This window comes from Colias eurytheme, chromosome 18 (assembly GCF_061535395.1).
Source record: "Colias eurytheme isolate Ceu_HAF_F1 chromosome 18, ilColEury1 Martin Lab GWU primary, whole genome shotgun sequence".
Classification (NCBI taxonomy): Eukaryota; Metazoa; Arthropoda; class Insecta; order Lepidoptera; family Pieridae; genus Colias; species Colias eurytheme.
The window spans coordinates 1,688,311-1,707,669 of record NC_142997.1 but is presented as its reverse complement, the minus strand read 5'-3'; the positions used below and the strand labels follow the sequence as shown (position 1 = coordinate 1,707,669).

Genomic DNA, 19,359 nt, shown 5'->3' with positions numbered 1-19,359 from the left:
TTAACTATCATGTTTTTTATATTAAAAATTAAATTTAAAGTATAATAAAAACTGACGCTCATATTTTTGTACTTTGCACGTAATGTGTATGAGACAACATTTCAACTATAACTTTATTTCATAGGATTTTTTTTAACTGTAATAAATTTTCTCTTTCATTTAGATTAGTTACATTCGGAAAATTACCTTTTTTTAGTATAGCCATTCGGGAGCTTGTCAAAAAAATTGTGGTAGACCGATATACCGAGTATTAAGTAGTTATTTTTATATTACAAATAGACAATTTTATTATTGGTATAGATAAAGTAGTAATGAAACAGCAATTCCTTGTATAATAATAATGGAATAATCTCAAGTTTATATCTATTTATTTAATTTAGTTGCACATAATATCTATTTAGCTATCTATACTAGTGCACTCACAGTGACGAGCGGCGGGTTGGCGTCCACATGGCAGGTGATGTGCGCGCGCTCCTGTTTGGCCACGCCGTGCACGCGCTGCTGCGCGCTGCGGCACGTCGGCGCGTCTGCGATAGTGGAGCTTATTTGTATTGGGATAAGGTTGCTTATTGTGTGAGCTTTGACATGTTTGAGCATAAGTTTGCTTTGTAAGGGGCTTTATAGTGCGTTGCAACATTGGCGCTTATTTATGTTGGGATTAGGTTCTTTGTTGTGTGTTCGCTTTTAAGGAGCTTTGTAATGAATCTGCAACATTGACCCTTATTTAGTTGGGGATAAAGTCGGTTGCTGTATTTTCAGTTTAGTATATTTATATGTATGTTAAATATTGTGTTGATGTTTATTATGGTAGTGAATATTATGGTCACGATTTTGACGAAAGTGATGAATTTGATCTTGTTTGTGTTAATGATGATGACGATCATTATGAACGTAATGATCACCATGGTGAACTCACAAAGCACATCGAGTGTGAAGGGTTTGCTTTCCCCATCGCCCTCCGCGTTGAACCCGACACAGGTGTAGTTGCCCGCAGTACTACGGCCCACACCTTGTAGTACTAGAGACTGGTTGCTGATGATGATGCCGTGCCCCACGTTGTGGCTGAGCATCTTGCCCTAGAAATATTATAATAAAAAAAATGTATGCGTGTACTCAGTGCACACGTAAGAAGTGAAACTTCTTTATGACCTTAAAAATGTCACGAGTATGGCGTAACGCAAAAATGTGACGCGTACGGCGTAACGCAAAAATGTTACACAAAATTTTTGTCCAACCCCGATAAAAAAGTTTCACTTCAATAAAATAAAGTTTATTTGACTCAGAAACACAAACACATGGAATTTACAGATCTACTTTAAAGATACATACATTTTGTTACAACCAGAGTTTAAACGATGACCCCTATGCTTGGTTAAAATAAAATATTATAAGATTGGTAAATAACACTGACAAAGGATAGTCATAAATTGGTTTTTAATGGATAAACTCAAAAACTTATAAGCTGATATTGAAAACTTTATAATTAAATTAGGTATAGCACCTGACGAATACAATCTTATGGATTCAAGCGTAGAGTGCTAGGGAAGCGCATTCCATTTAAGGTCTTACCATTGGACGAGATCGTGATCAAGAGTAACAATCTAAATATTTAACCCCTGACTGGAGCGATAACAAATGTAACAAGCGCTAATGATAAGTTTACATACAAAAATAAGCTATCGACAACACAGTTTATGAATTTACAGTTCTTCAGTAAGTTTTTTCGAATATTATATTTAGTAAGTTTTTAGCTAGTATCTTTTAACTCACAATGAGTTTGGTGTAACAACCTGCTACACAATCTACAGTGTAAAACAACGCAGACTATATCTAAGTCTGAGACGATGCGAAAACTTTAACACTTTCACACTAACGTGCTGGCCACGGACAATTCGCTATAGCGAAAATTCGCGCGGCGCGACTGGCGGCGCGTCTTGCGAATGAATCAAATGTATGGAAATGTACTGGGCATGCCACGCGCAGCGGCGACCAGCGAGACGACCGGCGAATTTCCCCGAGCGAATCGCGCGGCACGACTAGCGATCGAAACAAATGTATGAGTTATTACGGCGCAGGCCACGGAGTCGAGCGGCAGACGCGGCGACTACTCCCGGAGCGAACTTAATTTAAAATAGTTTGTTTTTTTTTCGCGAAAATGGAGACGGAAGCTTTTATTGCAGAAATTCTAGCTAGACCAGCTATTTGGAAGTCTAGCCACCCGCAACATAATTTTTCATCATGCCTATATTTTTCATATTTTTGGTGGAATTCTCCGTCTGTAACACGATTTCTATTTAATTCGTGTACTCCACTATATCTTCCAAACATTAAATCTTGAGCAAAAAAGCTGCTACTCTCCAAACAACGTCGAGCTAACTTTGATAAAGCTATATCTCGTCTCCTCGTCTACACTGGTCGCGGCGGCGAACGCAACTGCCCGTGGCGTGCTTACCGCGCCGCGCGACTTGCCGCGCCGCCGGTCGCGCCGTCGGTCGCGCCGCCGGTGTCCGTGGCCAAGGTGGAAGTGCAGAAACATGCCACCTGTGTCCGTGCGTTTTGCGTCGGGACGCTTTAACATGTTTTGTATGAGACTTAAACTATTTTATTGGAAAAATCATACCGTTACGCTTTTTTAAATAAATACTATACTAAATGGATACTTAAACCTTCTTCTGAACTGAGCTTGTCTTTTAGTATTAAATTTTTGTTTATTAACATATTTATAATTCAAGTTTTTCCACTGTTTTTTTTTTAAATAACAAAGCGACTTACACATAAAAAGTACATAATATTATCACATATTATCATGTAATTTATCACTCTGTTATAATAGACGCGATATTTTTTTAATAATCAAGACCATTATGTTTCAATTTCCTTATTACTTAGTGGTCTATCATGATTTTGCATAAATGCGTTCGCGTTTGCTACCTACATTATAAGATTGGTTAAAATAAAAATGAATGAAGAAAATCTGTACTTAAATGTATAATATTATTTTTATGTTTTAAAACCATCAATTGAGATTAGCTATACATATACATCAAACATTATCTTATTATTAATTCTAACCGATGTGAAATGTACATTCCCGTTTTGTAAATTTAAATATCACAACAGTAATAATATACAATTATTCCGTTTAAACTTCCATTACATTTAAACATTAGCTTCAATAAAGGGAATGTTGAACATTCAATTCAAAGTAATATTATGCGAATAGCCATGCGTTTGTTTGTCCATCAAAAATCAAAAACATTTAATTATCAGCAATAATTTACATTAGAATCTGAATATGATGACGGTAGGGCCAAATATTTACATAATAAGAACCATTTAAATAGCCAATTTATTTGCAAAATCAAATATTTATGAGAACTCGAGTATTATCAAAGCGTGGAATTAATTTGACAATGTTTTATTAATACAGATATAGAATTTGGCGTTTGTTTACACTCGTATTTTTTGTTTAGAAATTTATATTAAAAACGTTATTGATGTATTGAGGTATTATTACTACGTATAGAGAGAACACCACGAACAAAATCTGTGCGACAAAAGCGGCGGTGCGGGCGGCTAGTGAGTAGATAAATAGTCACTTTGTAGATTTTTTTTTTTTTTTTTATAATAACCCTGGCAATAGGGCAGGCGACTCACTTGGTGGTAGGTGATAGACGCCGCCCATGACGATCACAGCGTTAGGAACACTGCGATCGTATTGCCGGCTTTAAGAAGATATTCTGCCTCTTATTACTTATAAATTAGAACCAATCAATGTAACAAAAAAAAAGACGGGTTGCACTCCGGGAGTGCCGGCAGAAGTGAAAACTTGATTATTAACGTTCAGCATGTTTGATATCCATCCGTCTTACGCTTTTTCGATCAGGTCACGTGTCCTGACGCGAGTTTAAGATTTTATACCCAACGCCGCTAAAGAAGTTTTCACTTCAAAAAGTTGGTTTGAGACAATTGGCTCTAACTCGTGTTACAAATAGTGTAGTAGCGATGTCCTCTCTAGTATATACGTAGTACATAGTTACTCAATGTATTGATGTTAAAAATATGACTAGGATCTGACCTAGATAGGAATATATACTGGGAAAAGAATGAAATATAATGTATAAATAAGGTATATTTGCACTTACGTTATGCCGCCATTCGACTTTGTAGACATAGGGATGTGCTTTTATAATACAATCGAAGTAAACGTCTGTTCCTTCTCGAATGTTCTTTGGGTCCAGATTCGTTCCTAACCGCACTACTGTTTCTGGAACATCTGTAGAATAAACATAATTATTTTTTTTTATATAATTTACTGAAGAAAAAAAACTTTCTTCTAGAAATTGTGTTCTGCGACTTTGTGAGCTCTAAATAGTCTGTAACCTAAAACTTGGAAATATGACCTTTACACAAACATTATTCATTCTCTTAGAATCCGTAAAAAGCTACATTAATGCTAATTCATATTAAATTAAGTTTCAGTCTACTGAAGAAAGTGATTTATGAGGTACATAAAAAAGAACTAATAACACGTAATGGTTCGTTGATATTTAATGATTTATATTGTAGCCTGAGCTTCAGTTTTTAGTTGTTTTAGTGCACGAAAAAGAATGGTGTTGTCCGCAATAAGAATCCAAGCCGAAACTTGAAAATTACAAGAATAAAATATATAATACTTAACTAAATATATAAATCAATTAATATTACATATAGTATAGATTAAATAGTCACATTCTTACACTGTATATCCAATATCCAGTCATCTTCCAAGGGCGGTGTGGACTGCATCTGCGGGTTGGACGCGCGACACGCGAGCTTCGCGCCCGCGTCCGACTTCGTCAGTTGTAAGGACACTGTGGAGGTTGTTGTGTTGCCGTCTGTTGATAACTGTTGATAAAAATGTGACCTAGAGTTAAATTAATTTACTTTATTTAATTACTTTTTACATGCTTATTTATATACTAGCTGTGCCGCGTGGTTTCACCCGCGTGGCTCCGCTCCTGTTGGTCTTAGCGTGATAATATATAGCCTATATTACTCGTGGATAATGTAGCTTTCGAATGGTGAAAGAATTTTTAAAATCGGTCCAGTAGTTTATGAGCCTATTCATTACAATCAAACAAACAAACAAACAAAGTTTTCCTCTTTATAATATTATTATTGTAGATTTGCTATGGGAGATTAAAATCTATAATAAACTCTAGCGAGTTGAATAATGTTGCAGCTTTGTAATGGTAAAATAATTATGTAAGGTAAAATATTTATTCATCATTCGAAGACGATATGTATAATTGTATATACATATTATCGTCTTCGGAGGCTCGGGGAATATGACGGTTGCCGAATAGTGACGAATTTTTTTATGCGCATTATCAGTTTGGGAGTACTGTAAATTATTCGTATTCATAATATTAGTTACAAAATTATAAAAATCATTATTATAATATGCAATCTTTACCATATTACCAATATCATGTATTAGGGAATCGTTTGAATAATTAATTTAATACAGTTTTGTATTTTCAAAAGCGCAGTTTCACTATTCATAATAATCGCTCTAATTAACAAAGGAAAAGAGCCTTTCCTATTATTATTGAAACATTATATTATAATATATTATATTACAAATTTTATGTAAACACGACTACACATACGCCTCAAAAGATATAAATTGATATTTAATTAAAATTAATATTAATAACAGGCATGCGAAGAGCTTCGTTTAAATTAATCGCTTTGAGAATTTCATTATGTCCAATATTGTCTTACATGTGTTACATGTTTTACTAATAATTACGATATTACAATACATAATCAAATGTTACATGAAATGATCAACATGGCCTTGGTGAGAACATTAAAGCAATATGTTCATCTATAATGTTTAATAACTTGTATGTAGCTTGTGTTTTTTATTCACGAAAGATATATGATGTTGTTCTATTTCAAATGTTTTAGTTTCACATGCATTATTATGATATAAAACAGAATTGAAATACTTAAAATGATGCACTTGCATTTTGAGGACTAATGTGTTCTTGTTTGTAAAAATGTAAGTTGCTATGTTCATCATATTTTGCTAGTTGTAATTGAATTATATTTACACACTTGATTATAAGTCTGTATTTTTGAACACAATGCAGAAGTCTTCATGGAAAAATTAACGGGATATTTTGATTTAAATGAGCATTTTCCTACACCTTAAACTATTATCTAAGAACGAAGGTCGACATAGTTTTATAATCAACTAGCAAACCCGACTAACTCCGTTTCGCCACCAGAGACACCTTTTCTTTGCTATAAACCTCACGGAGCCCGAGACCTTTCCAACGAATGCAAAACCGTGGAAATCGGTTCGTGCGTTCTGGAGTTATTGCGTCAGGAAGGAAAACCCGACTTATTTTTATATAGTAGATTAAAAAATTATACATCATACTATTTATGGGTTAGATTCCCTAGTAGGTAGATAAGTATGTGCATATTTTGAGCTTTTTATATTGACAGGGCACGTAGTAACAAGGCCTATTTTTATTATCTGTATATTTCATGAAAAAAATATATACCTTGAAAATTTGGTTGAAATTACTCACGTTTTCCTTGTCCATTAGAATTTTTATGGATTCTTAAAGAATAAATTATAGATTTAAATAATGATACCAACAACATTACTGAAAAAAATACGTAGATCGAACTCCTTGAAAATAAACATGAAGCGAGTTTGCTTGAAAAACTAATTAATTCGGTCTAATCCTTATCGATTTAAGATAATCTGTTGCCTATTTATTTTAATGAATTTCATTGAAGGTGGTTTTAAGCTCTGTAATCCTTTATACTCTTTGGTACGATTTAAGTAGGTACGTAAAAACAATTTAATGAATACCTATAAATTTATCAATTTAATATAATATAAGTTTAAAAAGACAATAATAATATTACTTTTATAGAAGCGAGAATAAACCTGTTATGTTTTCATTAATTCTGAGATTTATAGACATAGAAAATGTGAATACTGTAATATAGAAACATAAAATTTCTTTGATGTTTTCAAGTGAAAAATAAATAATACAAAACGAAATCAGACTAGTAATTTTCCAAAGAACTTATAATTTGGTAATATTATGTTTACTTGATATCATACAAAATGATTTCAATAAATGCTCCCAATATATCGATCTCCACGAAATCTCTATAGTGGTTCAATATAAGGAACGGTTAGCAACATAATATACCTACCTATTACCTTTTATCCATACTAATATTATAAATGCGAAAGTAACTCTGTCTGTCTGTCTGTTACTCAATCACATCTAAACTACTGAACCAATTTTCATGAAATTTGGTATGGAGATATTTTGATACCCGAGAAATGACATAGGCTAGGCATAGGACTTTTTATCCCGGGAAAATGACGCTATCCCGGAAATCCCACGGGAACTGGAACTATCCGGGTTTTTCTTTGACTGCGCGGGCGAAGCCGCGGGCGGAAACCTAGTATTGTTTATATAGATGTATGTATTTTCTAATCGATGACACAATATTGTGCAATTAATTATGATTATATTATGCGGTTTTTACCAGATTATATCAATAACACGTATCTTATAATTACTTTTGATAATAAAACAATAAGTCTTATATCCGCGTAACATATTATGAAGACAAAGATTTAGACGTTGTAAGAACACTCTTATATAAAGTCACTGTTATTAGTTCCAGCAAGCGAATTCCACTGAACAGAAAAATGTCAACGAAGTATTCCCGCGATTCCTACATTATCACAAGCATCAGATAAAACTCGAAAGAAGCCAGACTCCCGCCAGGGTCCCTTACGAGCAATCTGAGCGTGCCCCAGGCGCAAAATGTCCCATTCAATCTACATTTATTACTTTTACGTGCCCCTATTTTAGTGATGTTGTTCCTTATGGTAATAAAGATTACTGGCCCATAAATTCCGCGGACGAAAATTAGCTTTGTAAAGATCGGTTTATGTACAGAGGACGTCCGGTAATGGAAGTGTGGAATTAATTTAATTTTCAGTACAGCTACGAACTAAGGAAAGAAACACCGAGATACATAGTGTTCGACAATGATATTAGATACAAGTAGAGATGGGTTACTACCATTATATTCGTTCTTCGAAAACGGCACACTAACACACACACGATTAGACGTCAAAATAAAATAGCATAATTCAATTATTGTTAGCGAACATGAGACAACTATAGTCAATTCTGGCTAATTAGCCACATTACTACCGGAATGCTAAAAACCTCTACACATTTTTGCTTACAGTATTATCGCTGTTCAGTATATAAAACACATTTTACGATTACAAAAATATTGTATGAATCACAAATTCAATAATATCATATCAAGAAAATTCACTTGCGAATGAAATTGAGCAGTGATATACGATTTTATGTAATTCATCTTCAAAGCGAGAGAATAAAGGGATAAAATTTCATATACAAATAAAATACGTCGAAATGTTTTAGTAAATAAAAATGTTCACTAACTATTGCAGACAATATTGCTAGATGGTCAAATAGGACTGTTGTAAAACATGCGATAGAACATCGTGATAAACTGCTTTTAAAGTGACGGCACTGTTATCTCAGAAACGAGTTGATAACAAAAAGCTTTGCTAGATTCAAGAAAACATACTAAAATTCCTAAGACATACTAATAGTTTAAATGTAAGTTGTTGCAAATAGATACTAATAGTTTAAATGGTGTAAGTTTAAGAATTAAGAAAAAGAATATTTAGAAAATGGGATAAATTCGATAAATTTATATAGATACTTTTGATGTGATCTCAAATCTGTTACAAAACCGAAACATAACCTGATTTCACAGCTCATTATCCAAAATCTTCAGGGACGGTGTTGACAGGACTAGAGATTGATTAATTTAATCAAAGATAAAGCATGTATTTCTCCATGATTAATTGAATTTGTTTTGCCTAAATTGGGAAAACATCGCAGATTGCAATGACGATTATTTTTCTATTACTTTTGTTTTGTCTCGTATTAAATAAGAATTGCTAATAAATTGTCTCGTTTAATAGCGTATTTATCTTATCGTTTAATAGATTTTGGCTTTCGTTAAGAGAAAAATTAAATGCGAAACATAAAACTTCAAATTTAATCCCAACGGTATTAAAAGTTAATTAATTTTCTGATGCACGAGATTTCGTAATATTGTTCATTTATATCGAAATCGGATCGTAAAAGCTCGTAAGCGAAAACGGAATATCGTCAAAAATTCAAAATTTTACTCACATATTTTTTATTCATTATTTTTCTTAATTTAAAACGAATTAATAGGTATAGTTAGTATTGTTTACAGTTAAAACCAAACTCACCGTCTCCTTGGCATTGTTGATCCTATGTCCGTTATTCCACCACGTGATGAATTCTTCCAGCACGTGCACTATGAGCGGGGGGACTGAGCACAGTAGTACAGTACACAACTTACCGTTTCCTTAGCATTATTAATCCTATGTCCATTCTTCCACCACGTGATGGAAGCGGGCGGTCGCGAGCCGGCGCTCTGGCAGAGCAGGTCGTAGCGGCGCCGCGCGGACAGCGGCTGGTTCGAGCCCAGGATGTGCACTGTGAGCGGGGGGACTAGGGACAAGTGGGAAGTTTTGTTAAAAAGAAACATTTTTTGACGTGACAACGTCTTATAATTCGATAGAGCCGGTTGCACGCACGAAAAAACATGACTTATGCGGCGTTACCTCGCTCTGAGGCGTTCCATGTAAGGCTTGAAGTGCAAGCGAGAGCGCGGAACGAGCGACAAAGAAGCACAATCGGACGTTGTCACGTTCAACAGCTATCGTCAGTAAACCGACTTTACAGACAACCAATTTTTTTTGACAAATATTTTGACTTCAAATGGTCAAAAGTAGAAAAGAATAACATGGGCTCAAATAAACAGCTTGCAAATAAAAAAGAATCATCTATATCTGCACCCAGTCAAAAGTCTGAAGTACAAAACAAAATAAAAAAGTACAGTCGAATTGATCCTCCTTGTATTGAAATCAGTTGAAAATAGGAAAATTCTATGTCGTATTCTGTGGAAAGTAAGCTATTTAAATATCAGTCTGAATCAATACCCTAGGAAAAAATCAACTTATCATGTCATCGTTAGCTAATTCCTAAAATCAATCAATGAAAAATAAATTTTCCAAACCACAAATCATATTTCACTACTAAAATATTCATGTCAGCTACTACGAAGGCATCAACGTAAAAACATCTTGAAAAATATTCATACATGCAGAAAATAAGAAGCTATATTCCTTAACTTCCCACGACGAGACGTTAGCAAAGCGAAAACATTTTAGCATCACGGCATTTAGGTCAAAATTGTCGAAAGATTTTAAAGAACTCTGCGAGTGCTTCTGGCACATAGTTAAGACTGGAGAGTTGCTTGAAATCCAACCGACAAAGAATCTCTTTGACGTACGCTTAACATATAACGTGGGGATAAAACGTGCGGTCGTAGGTCAGGGAGGGCATAGTTTCAATGGGTCTCGGTCAGTGTTAGTAAAGAAAACTATTTATTTGTGAAAGTTGGATGGAACTAAAATTGAAAAAAGGTAAGCGTTTGTTACATTGACATGAATGTTAAATTATTTAAATAGAGTTGAAAGAAGGGAAATTATTGAATTCAATTAATTTTGAAAAAAGGTAGGAAACTGATATTTAAAACGTCAACTAAAGTACTTAAACATGTTGTTTTTTTTTGTAAATTGCATTTTATAAGTTAGTTTTTAGCTGTTTCAATGATGGGTCCTGTACCCATTACTTAGTAACTCATGAAATTATATGAAAAAAAAATTGGTTGTCTGTAAAGTAGGTTTACTGACGATAGTTGAACGTGACAACGTCCGATTGTGCTTCTTTGTCGCTCGTTCCGCGCTCTCGCTCGCACTTCAAGCCTTACACGGAACGCCTCAGAGCGAGGTAACGCCGCATGAGTCATATTTTTTCGTGCGTGCAGCCGGCTCTATCGAATTATAAGACGTTGTCACGTCAAAAATTACGGATATAACTTCCAATTAGAACAACTTCTTTCCCATCTTTGCAACTATATGTACATCTCATCACCAAATTATTCTACATATACAATTTTTTACTTACAAAACTAAACGCAACACTAACATAATATATTAATACAGTTAATAACAATTACTAATATTGCGAGCACTTACAATTCATATCCAAAGTGAGGGTAGTTTCAATAGGATGCGCGCGCACATGGTTCGACGCTCGACACGTCAGTGTGGCGCGGACGTCCGTGCGGGTGAGAGGTCCCACGCGGAGCACGCCGCGGACCGCCCCGCCCGGTAGGACTGTTACTGGTGTGTCCATTTCTACTTCGTCTCGGTACCATTTTACCCATGGTCGGGGTCGGCCTGGAATAAATTTTTATAATATTTAATTTTTTTAACAATATAATATTATGAACTGTTTACGTATACTTTGTAGTAGTAATAAGACTTGTAATTATTTATCGAATTTGTCGATCGACCAATTTTATCGATTTTGATAAAATGTAGACGGAGCTTATCGATAATTATCAACGTATTAATTAATGCATTCATCATTAATTATTAATTAGTAATACATGGCTGAGATAGTATCAAAGTGTCTCGTGACAATTTCTTATTAAAATAAATAGATATATAATTATAGGAAATACTCTGAATAATACTTGTAAGATAAAGTTACCTCCAGAGACATCGCATTTCAACGTGAAAGAGTCGCCTTCGACGTAAGGTCCCACTATCGCTTGCTTTGTGTCACCCATATCATCTGTGATAACCATCTTATTTGGTGGTACTGGAACAATGAAAATAAAGTATAGGAAAAAAAAACAATGAAAATAACTGGAAATTGAAAGTAATAAAAAAGTCTTCCCGTAACCACGCTAGCAGCTGCAAACTGTGCGAAACGTCCGCGTCCGCGTAAATGAAATAAAATAAATTAATCGCGTATAAAATCCATAATTTCTAAATACAAAAGTCATCAAGAAAATGTTTATCTTTGTTTGAATATAGCTAATTTATAAAGACAGCAACATAATCTATACAAATTCTACTAAAAGCATATTAATTAACTTTTAATATTTTAAAATGCCAAGAGCTCAAGTAACTCAAAATTAGTTCAGGTACAATAATTAACAAAAGGCAAGCTTCATGTTTAATGCCTCGGTGTTATCACACGCGCCACTGGTTTTCGTTGGTCTCAAGTGACTTTTCAGTTATCAACATTTCAAATGTTCATATTACTTAATACAATATTAGTTACAATCTAATACGGGTTGATTAAATGAGAAAGGAATGGTTGAATACAATTTGTTTAAATTAAAATGGAAAGTGCGAATAACAAACTAGAAAGAACTTGATTAATTGGGTATATATTAACTTTTATTGGGATGAAATTTGAGAGGATTTTTAAAATACTTGTACAGTACGCAAGGAAAGCGAGACTGCCTGTACGGTACGTGACTGACACATACACAGTATAATTGTTTTGGAATAAATAAAACTATCAAGATGAACGTTTAAAAAAATCATACCATATTGGCATAATTTCTGAATTAACTACTGAACTTTACATGAAAATATTTTATTATTTTCTTTTTACTGTCATACGAATATTATAGGGAGAAAGCTCCTTAATTTTTGTGTGTGACAAATTGCGTCGTGCATTATCTCAGCTAAACATCTTTCGCCTATACGGAATCGATATTTATTAGGGTTCCCCAGGTCATGTAATAATGGAAGGGCTCCCCGGAGCATAAGTTTCATGCGTTAGGAACACACAAAGTGTCCTACTTAAGATCCTTTCAAAGGATATTCAGTAAATTGCTTTTTGGATATTTTATACTTCACACTAACCTTTGAGCAATCTTTATTTCAGGTTAGTTTTTATGAAGTTAAACATTATTACTCTATTTATTTGTAACGATTTATTGCCTACTTACATGTGTATAAAATTTAATTTTGTTTTTTCATAAAAGTTACTATAATGTTATCAATTAAAGTACATATTAACCCATTGAGCCCCGAACGGCCTGATCGGTCCACGACAAAATAGATTTTCTATTGTGATTCCGGGGCCTGAGTTATTAAAATACTGTGGCAACGATTGCCCGATTAAAAAATATTATTCAATAAGTCGCTAATGTATATTGGCCAGATATCCAGTATCTTTGATACAATTACACGAAATTTTGCGAATATACAATTTATAAGACCAAGTTCACTTGGCACAAATCCAAAAGTGCGAGATTAAGCGCGCTGAGGAAAAATAGACTTTTTTGAAAAAAACATTTCTTGTTCGTTTATGAAATTTGGTTCATGTCACAATAAATTGCTCAATATTTTGTTTATTTTTTATGATAGCGTTTATAATAAAGAGAATTGAATGGGGCGTTAAATCCCATACTGATAATATGTAATTTTTTTAGTAAATGTGGAAAGAATTCCCGCATAAAAATATATTGTAAGCATCTATTCTATGACTAATACATGCTTACAAAATATTTATCGACTTAATGTTTGCTTGACTTTGTTCTTATTCGTAGCAAATATTAACACGTTCACTGCGGCATGTCCAGTATCGGGCCATCAGCGACTACACCACAGTACGGCGCCCAAAATCGCAGTTTTCACCGTGATGCGGCGAAGTTTTTTATATGTTAATCAATGACTAGAAAAGAGACAAATATATTTTTGTGATCACAGTTTGAAGTAGGACTCAATTTCGTTTAAAAATCGTATGGCAAAATATTGGACCAACGCATAGAAAAGAAACCGTTTCTTTTGTGTGTGGCATGTCAAATATTTTGCCATGGACAAGCACCTCATGCCGCACTGTACTGCGAGCGCGCCGCGTGTCAGTCTCGCATAGTGATGCACCAGGACCGAAGCACTTTTCTTTTGAGTTTTTTTAAATGACAATGATACTTTAAAGGCTTTAGTTTTTTTACTTTTTTTTATTTCGTAGCATAAATGCAAAAATGTGATGACAGTTGTGAAAATAATATAAAACATTAAAACAAAAGTTACTGAACAAATTAAAACAAAAGTTACTGAACAATTTCCTGATAGTACTCTATCAAGTACCTTGTTTTATATGTGTTTTTTTTTTGTATCGACGATCTCGTTATCTGTTAACAAACAGACTGAAATATACAAAATTGATTTATATCGATATCGATGTTTTATTTTACAGTGTTTCCCATCGCTATTACTGTAAACATGCCGTATCAACGCAGTGCGGGATGGCAAATAATTTTTCACAAAATCAGGGGTTTACATTTTCCCTCATATCTTTTAAACTATTCGGTCAAACTAAAAGCTATTCATGCGGTATATACTAGACTATATATACTATTATCTGAAAAAAAATTTTTTGAAATATCTTGAAATTTCATGAAATTATTAACCTTCAAAGTCAGAAGGTGCGATGTGATAAAAATGGCTCATGACGCACAGTGGTGAACTTGCCGATGTGAAGTATGGAAGACATGCCGCAACAACGGTAAGTTTGGCATTTTAGGTGCCGCAGTGAACGTGTTAAACATAAGGTAATTCATATCTGTAAATTCATAATGGTCCACAATAAATATCTATGAAAGACTATAGGAGCTTGCTTTATAGACTGAATACTTTTATTTCAGTATATGAAGGTTAGATAATAAATTATAAAAAGGGCCATATTGGCATACTCTTTCTTCTAATACGTAATTTTATTTTTCTTCTATAATTGCTTAATTTAAAAAAATCTAACTATCTATATGAGTATGATTAGACGTTGTACCTACATAATTCGCAATTTGACATAAAACAATAAAAAAGATGCTTTATACGAATCCATTATCAAAAAAATCTAATTTTAATACCATTAATTGAATCGAAGTCTAGACTAAAGATTCTAATAAATTCACTATTCAATAAGATTAAATTTACTTTCAATTAGCAAATAAATGACGTTATATTAAGCACGAAATTTAAGTGTCATTAACATGAAAGTGTCCCATTGACTCCCGCTTAATGTTCGCTCCACAATCTTAAGCCTTTGAAATAATAAAATATTACTCACAAAACGATTATGAAGTCGCAAAAGCTGTACTAAAAGCGCATTATGATAAAGACTAGCTATTTATTTTAAGCTCTTTGCTGAAGTAGGTAATAATGGCCTTATTTGCTTGAAAGGGAGGTTTTTTGTTCTTCGCCTTTGTGATGCTGTATGTGACTTTAAATAATCTTATTCTGAATATATTTCAAATGTTACGAGCTTAAATAAAAGATACTAAAGTTGTATGCAAAGAATGCGGGGTAATTTTGAAATTTATGTAAGTTTTAAATATATTTTGGCGTGACCCGATTTGGATTTAAATCTTTTATTTTATTTACAAAGGGATGGAATTGTAATTCGTTTAAATAAATCCCTACATTTTATTATGTAGTGGTTTCATAATAACGTAAAATTGTATTTGTTGAAGCTTATAAAACATCTGAGAATCTAAGCATAGATACTTCTATTCAATTGTGATAAAATAAAGTATGGGTTTAGTTAAATGATAAAATGATTACATAAATATTTGTACAAAGAAGATAAAATAAAAGCTTTCATACCATGAATAATTTTAACAATAATCCAAATAAAATAGGAAGAATAAAATTTATTTCAAACTACAAAAACATTGGTTTTAATTTAATAAAAAATAGTCGTTATAAAACAATATGAAACTAAAAATGATTGTTATTGTTATAACGATTCTATGTTTCACATTAATTACCAGGAATTGATAAAACTCGGAAATACCAGAAAAACATCAGTTTAATAATATTGTGGATTTTCTTGCATTAATCAGTCTACCGTCGTCATTGGAAATACCCGATTGATTAATTATTATTTATCACACGTAAATATTGATATCTATGATAACAACATAATATAATCAAAATTAATTTGGTTTCATTACAATAATATGTTCGCATCAAGATGGATGCCTGTTATTTTTCTAAATATATTTTATATCAACTTTTTAAGCTGTATTTAATTGCATAAAGAGTATACGTCTACTTATTCTGCAGACGTGTTCCGTTCACAAAATATTGTATAATATTGTGGAAGACACACATCATATTTTATTTTAAAATATTTTACATGGGTTGTGTAAATAATGTTACTCGACCGTGTCATAATATACCTATTAGGTGTATTTTTGTTCTGCTATGATAGCTGATTGTTATTCGATATTATAAAACATGAATTATATTAAGAGACTGCAGGTTATCAGACTACCTCGATATTAGATTGAACAGTAGTTTTTCATGTACCTAGGTACATTATAATATATTTTTATTGCATTGACGATTGGCGAAAGAAATTTTTTTGTAGATTTAAAACAGGCATAAAATAATTCTTAAACTTTTTTAATCTTAACTATCTGTAGTCAGTTAAATATTGTAGATATTGTGAAACATTACAAAAACTAACAGTTTAGTAAATAATACACGTATTCGGAGATAGAAGTATGTACCTCAGAACTTAAACTTAAACTCTCAGAAAGAACATTTTACTATTTAGTACATAACAACATACAATTTTTCAGTTACAATTCTCAGAATATTTTTTACCTAACAACAATAGGTCTTTCCATTAGCATATTTAAATAATATACGAATTGTCATTATATTTTATTTTCTATTGTCCCTAAGTACGTACTAATTTAACTGCCGTCGTATTTCAATGTAGCCATTATAATATGAAAAGGTACAGTTTAATATTATGTCTAAGGCAAATTGTACAAAACTAGTGTTTCAAATTGCTCGTTATTTGCATAAGGTTCACACGAGTCATATATCTCTGTAAAATGCAATTTTATCTTTCTGTTTGATATATGGCCTTATAATGTTGGCTATAAAGATATCACGGTAGCGTAAAATATAACGTGACTTGTTACCTACTGGTAGACATTATAATAGTTTGGCCACTGGCTTGTGAAAGGAACTCTGCTAATAAATGCATTTCATTATTTTAATAATATGGCTTCAATGGTGGTAGATACTAATACCCTAAAACTTGAAAGGTACAAGGGAAATAAATCTTTAATATAAAATTGAACACGTTCGAATTAATAATGGAAGATGAAGACGATTAAAAAACGATACGTGACAAAAATAACGACACAAGATGCACGATAGCTTACTCATTTTATTTTCCTTCTGTATTTCTATGTGCGCATTAAAGAAATACAGATTTTTTTCATAAAAGTTACTATAATGTTTCAAATACTGCAGCAATAATTGTCGATACATTTTACATCTTACTTCATTGCAATAATAATATATTTACCTACATAATCAGAACAATAAAATAATACGAACATAATCTAAATGATATAGTAACTACAAGACTTACCAATAACAGTAAGGTTTATCCTAGAATTTCTTGTCTGTGCCTGTTTGAAGTCCACCCTGCATCTATACAGGCCCTGGTCCGTGGGTCGCACGCGGTCCACGCCCAGTTCCGCTGGTCTTCTCTCGGGAAGAAAATATGCTCTAGACGCGAATACACTCTCATCTGACCATCTTTCCGCAATACCGAAGTCTTTCTCTCTTGCGTCCACGCTGTGAAATTCATTAATTATATAGAGGTATATTCATAAATAATTTCTTCAAGCGAAGAGTGAACCGGTTCCTACTGTGGAAGCGCGTACCATCTTAGACCACATCTTAGCTTTCATCAGGCGAGATTATGGTCAAGCGCTTCCCTTTCTACCATAAAACAAGAAAACGAAGATGATATGTCATACTTTGACCAACCATTTTGAGGATTACTTTTTTAGGACACTTTCTATAACACAATTTCATATGAATACGATTCACAATAATTTGCCTTCCGTTACCATCGGGTAATTTGACGCGACATTTGCTTTTCCCTGAATAAAATATATTCCAAATACACAAAATGAAGAAAATGACATACCAAAGGGCTTATCTTTGCATTAGGTAAGATTACCAGTCAAAGACCGCTTCAAACCTTTACCCGGAGAGTATTCAAATCGTATATTATTATATCGTGAGTTTAGCTCAAAGTAATGCGTTAACTTTCAATCCATTATCGTTTTGATTCTGTGTTGATTTGACAAATTACGAAATTACTATTTCGTCTGTTTATTAACAATTACACAGACATTATTTTTAAATTATGTCTTCTGAGATCTTTATTTTACCTAATTTTACTGTTACATAAGTGACTTCACAATCAATATACAATGATAATGATAATACAATTAAAAGCCTCCACACTAGATTGATATAAAAATGCAATTTCATTCCTTGTTGACCAAAATGTACCAGTATTCATAACAAAATTACATCTCACTCCATTGCAATATATACTCGGAATTTCTTGGAATTTTTGGGTTGAAATGTTATGCATAGTTACAAGTTTCTATTGATATTGGCTGCTGGAGTTGAAATTCAGTTATAAAAATAGTATCAATACCTGTATATTGGCGTGCCCAAGTCTTCTCTATACCATAGCACCAGTAGGACTGCATCATCTTCGTCTTCTGTCGCGATATCACATGGTAGGTACACTGGCTCCCCTGCTACTGCCACCATGTGTGATATTGGTCCTGTAAAGATAGGAAAATAAGTTTAAATAATAAGGTTTATACGAGTAAAACATATGAAGCTGATTGTGTCGAATAATACAAATAATATGAAGTAATTTTCAATGTATTCGATGTTAATAATGCCTACTCATAAAAATAAAAGCTCATAAAACTTTGTAGGCACCTATTTTCTGCTAAAACTATTTACAAATTTTGCTTTATTAAAAGAAACGAAGTCCTATTTATTTAATTTGTACAATAAATAAACAAATAACATTTCTTGTGGATTTTCTTCTTAAGCTTTTTATTTAAAAAACGGTACCTACAATGTTGAAACAAAACCCACGTGAAATAACGTATTTCCATCCCGTGAGCTGCTATGAAAATATTTGTACGCGGAAAAGCAAACACCCGGACGGGCAGAATGGCCCGGATATACCCGGGTTGTCCGGTTCCTTGGATCCGGTTGCATTGAGACAATAACGAAAAGCGCACTGCATTCTCTCACAATTGGTCCATTCATTCGATTCAAGTTGCAGCCAGTAGAAAATTTTCTATTTAAACCGCCATCCAAGGAACGTTTTACGTCTCTAGATACTAAATGAAAATGGCAGTTATTGGTTTGTAGAATTATTTTTATTCGAGCTGTTAGTTACACGGGTCGTATGCAGTTGAAATAGATTTTAAAAACTATACGCGTTACATTAT

The 19,359-nt window shown here is 33.1% G+C and overlaps 1 protein-coding gene across 1 annotated transcript in view; it reads right to left on the bottom strand.

Annotated features, from left to right (window-relative positions):
* Window positions 1-19,151, bottom strand: part of side-VII (sidestep VII transmembrane protein) — a 32,913-nt gene extending 13,762 nt beyond the window's left edge. The window contains exons 1-10 of the mRNA XM_090112694.1: window positions 19,091-19,151; window positions 18,540-18,672; window positions 17,451-17,659; window positions 11,742-11,852; window positions 11,222-11,425; window positions 9,478-9,629; window positions 4,740-4,887; window positions 4,146-4,276; window positions 917-1,076; window positions 424-527 (exon numbers count right to left, since the gene is read on the bottom strand). Coding sequence (XP_089968820.1) covers window positions 424-527; window positions 917-1,076; window positions 4,146-4,276; window positions 4,740-4,887; window positions 9,478-9,629; window positions 11,222-11,425; window positions 11,742-11,852; window positions 17,451-17,659; window positions 18,540-18,672; window positions 19,091-19,151 — 1,413 coding nt within the window. The remainder of the gene's footprint in view (window positions 1-423; window positions 528-916; window positions 1,077-4,145; window positions 4,277-4,739; window positions 4,888-9,477; window positions 9,630-11,221; window positions 11,426-11,741; window positions 11,853-17,450; window positions 17,660-18,539; window positions 18,673-19,090) is intronic.
* Window positions 19,152-19,359: the final 208 nt, after the last annotated feature.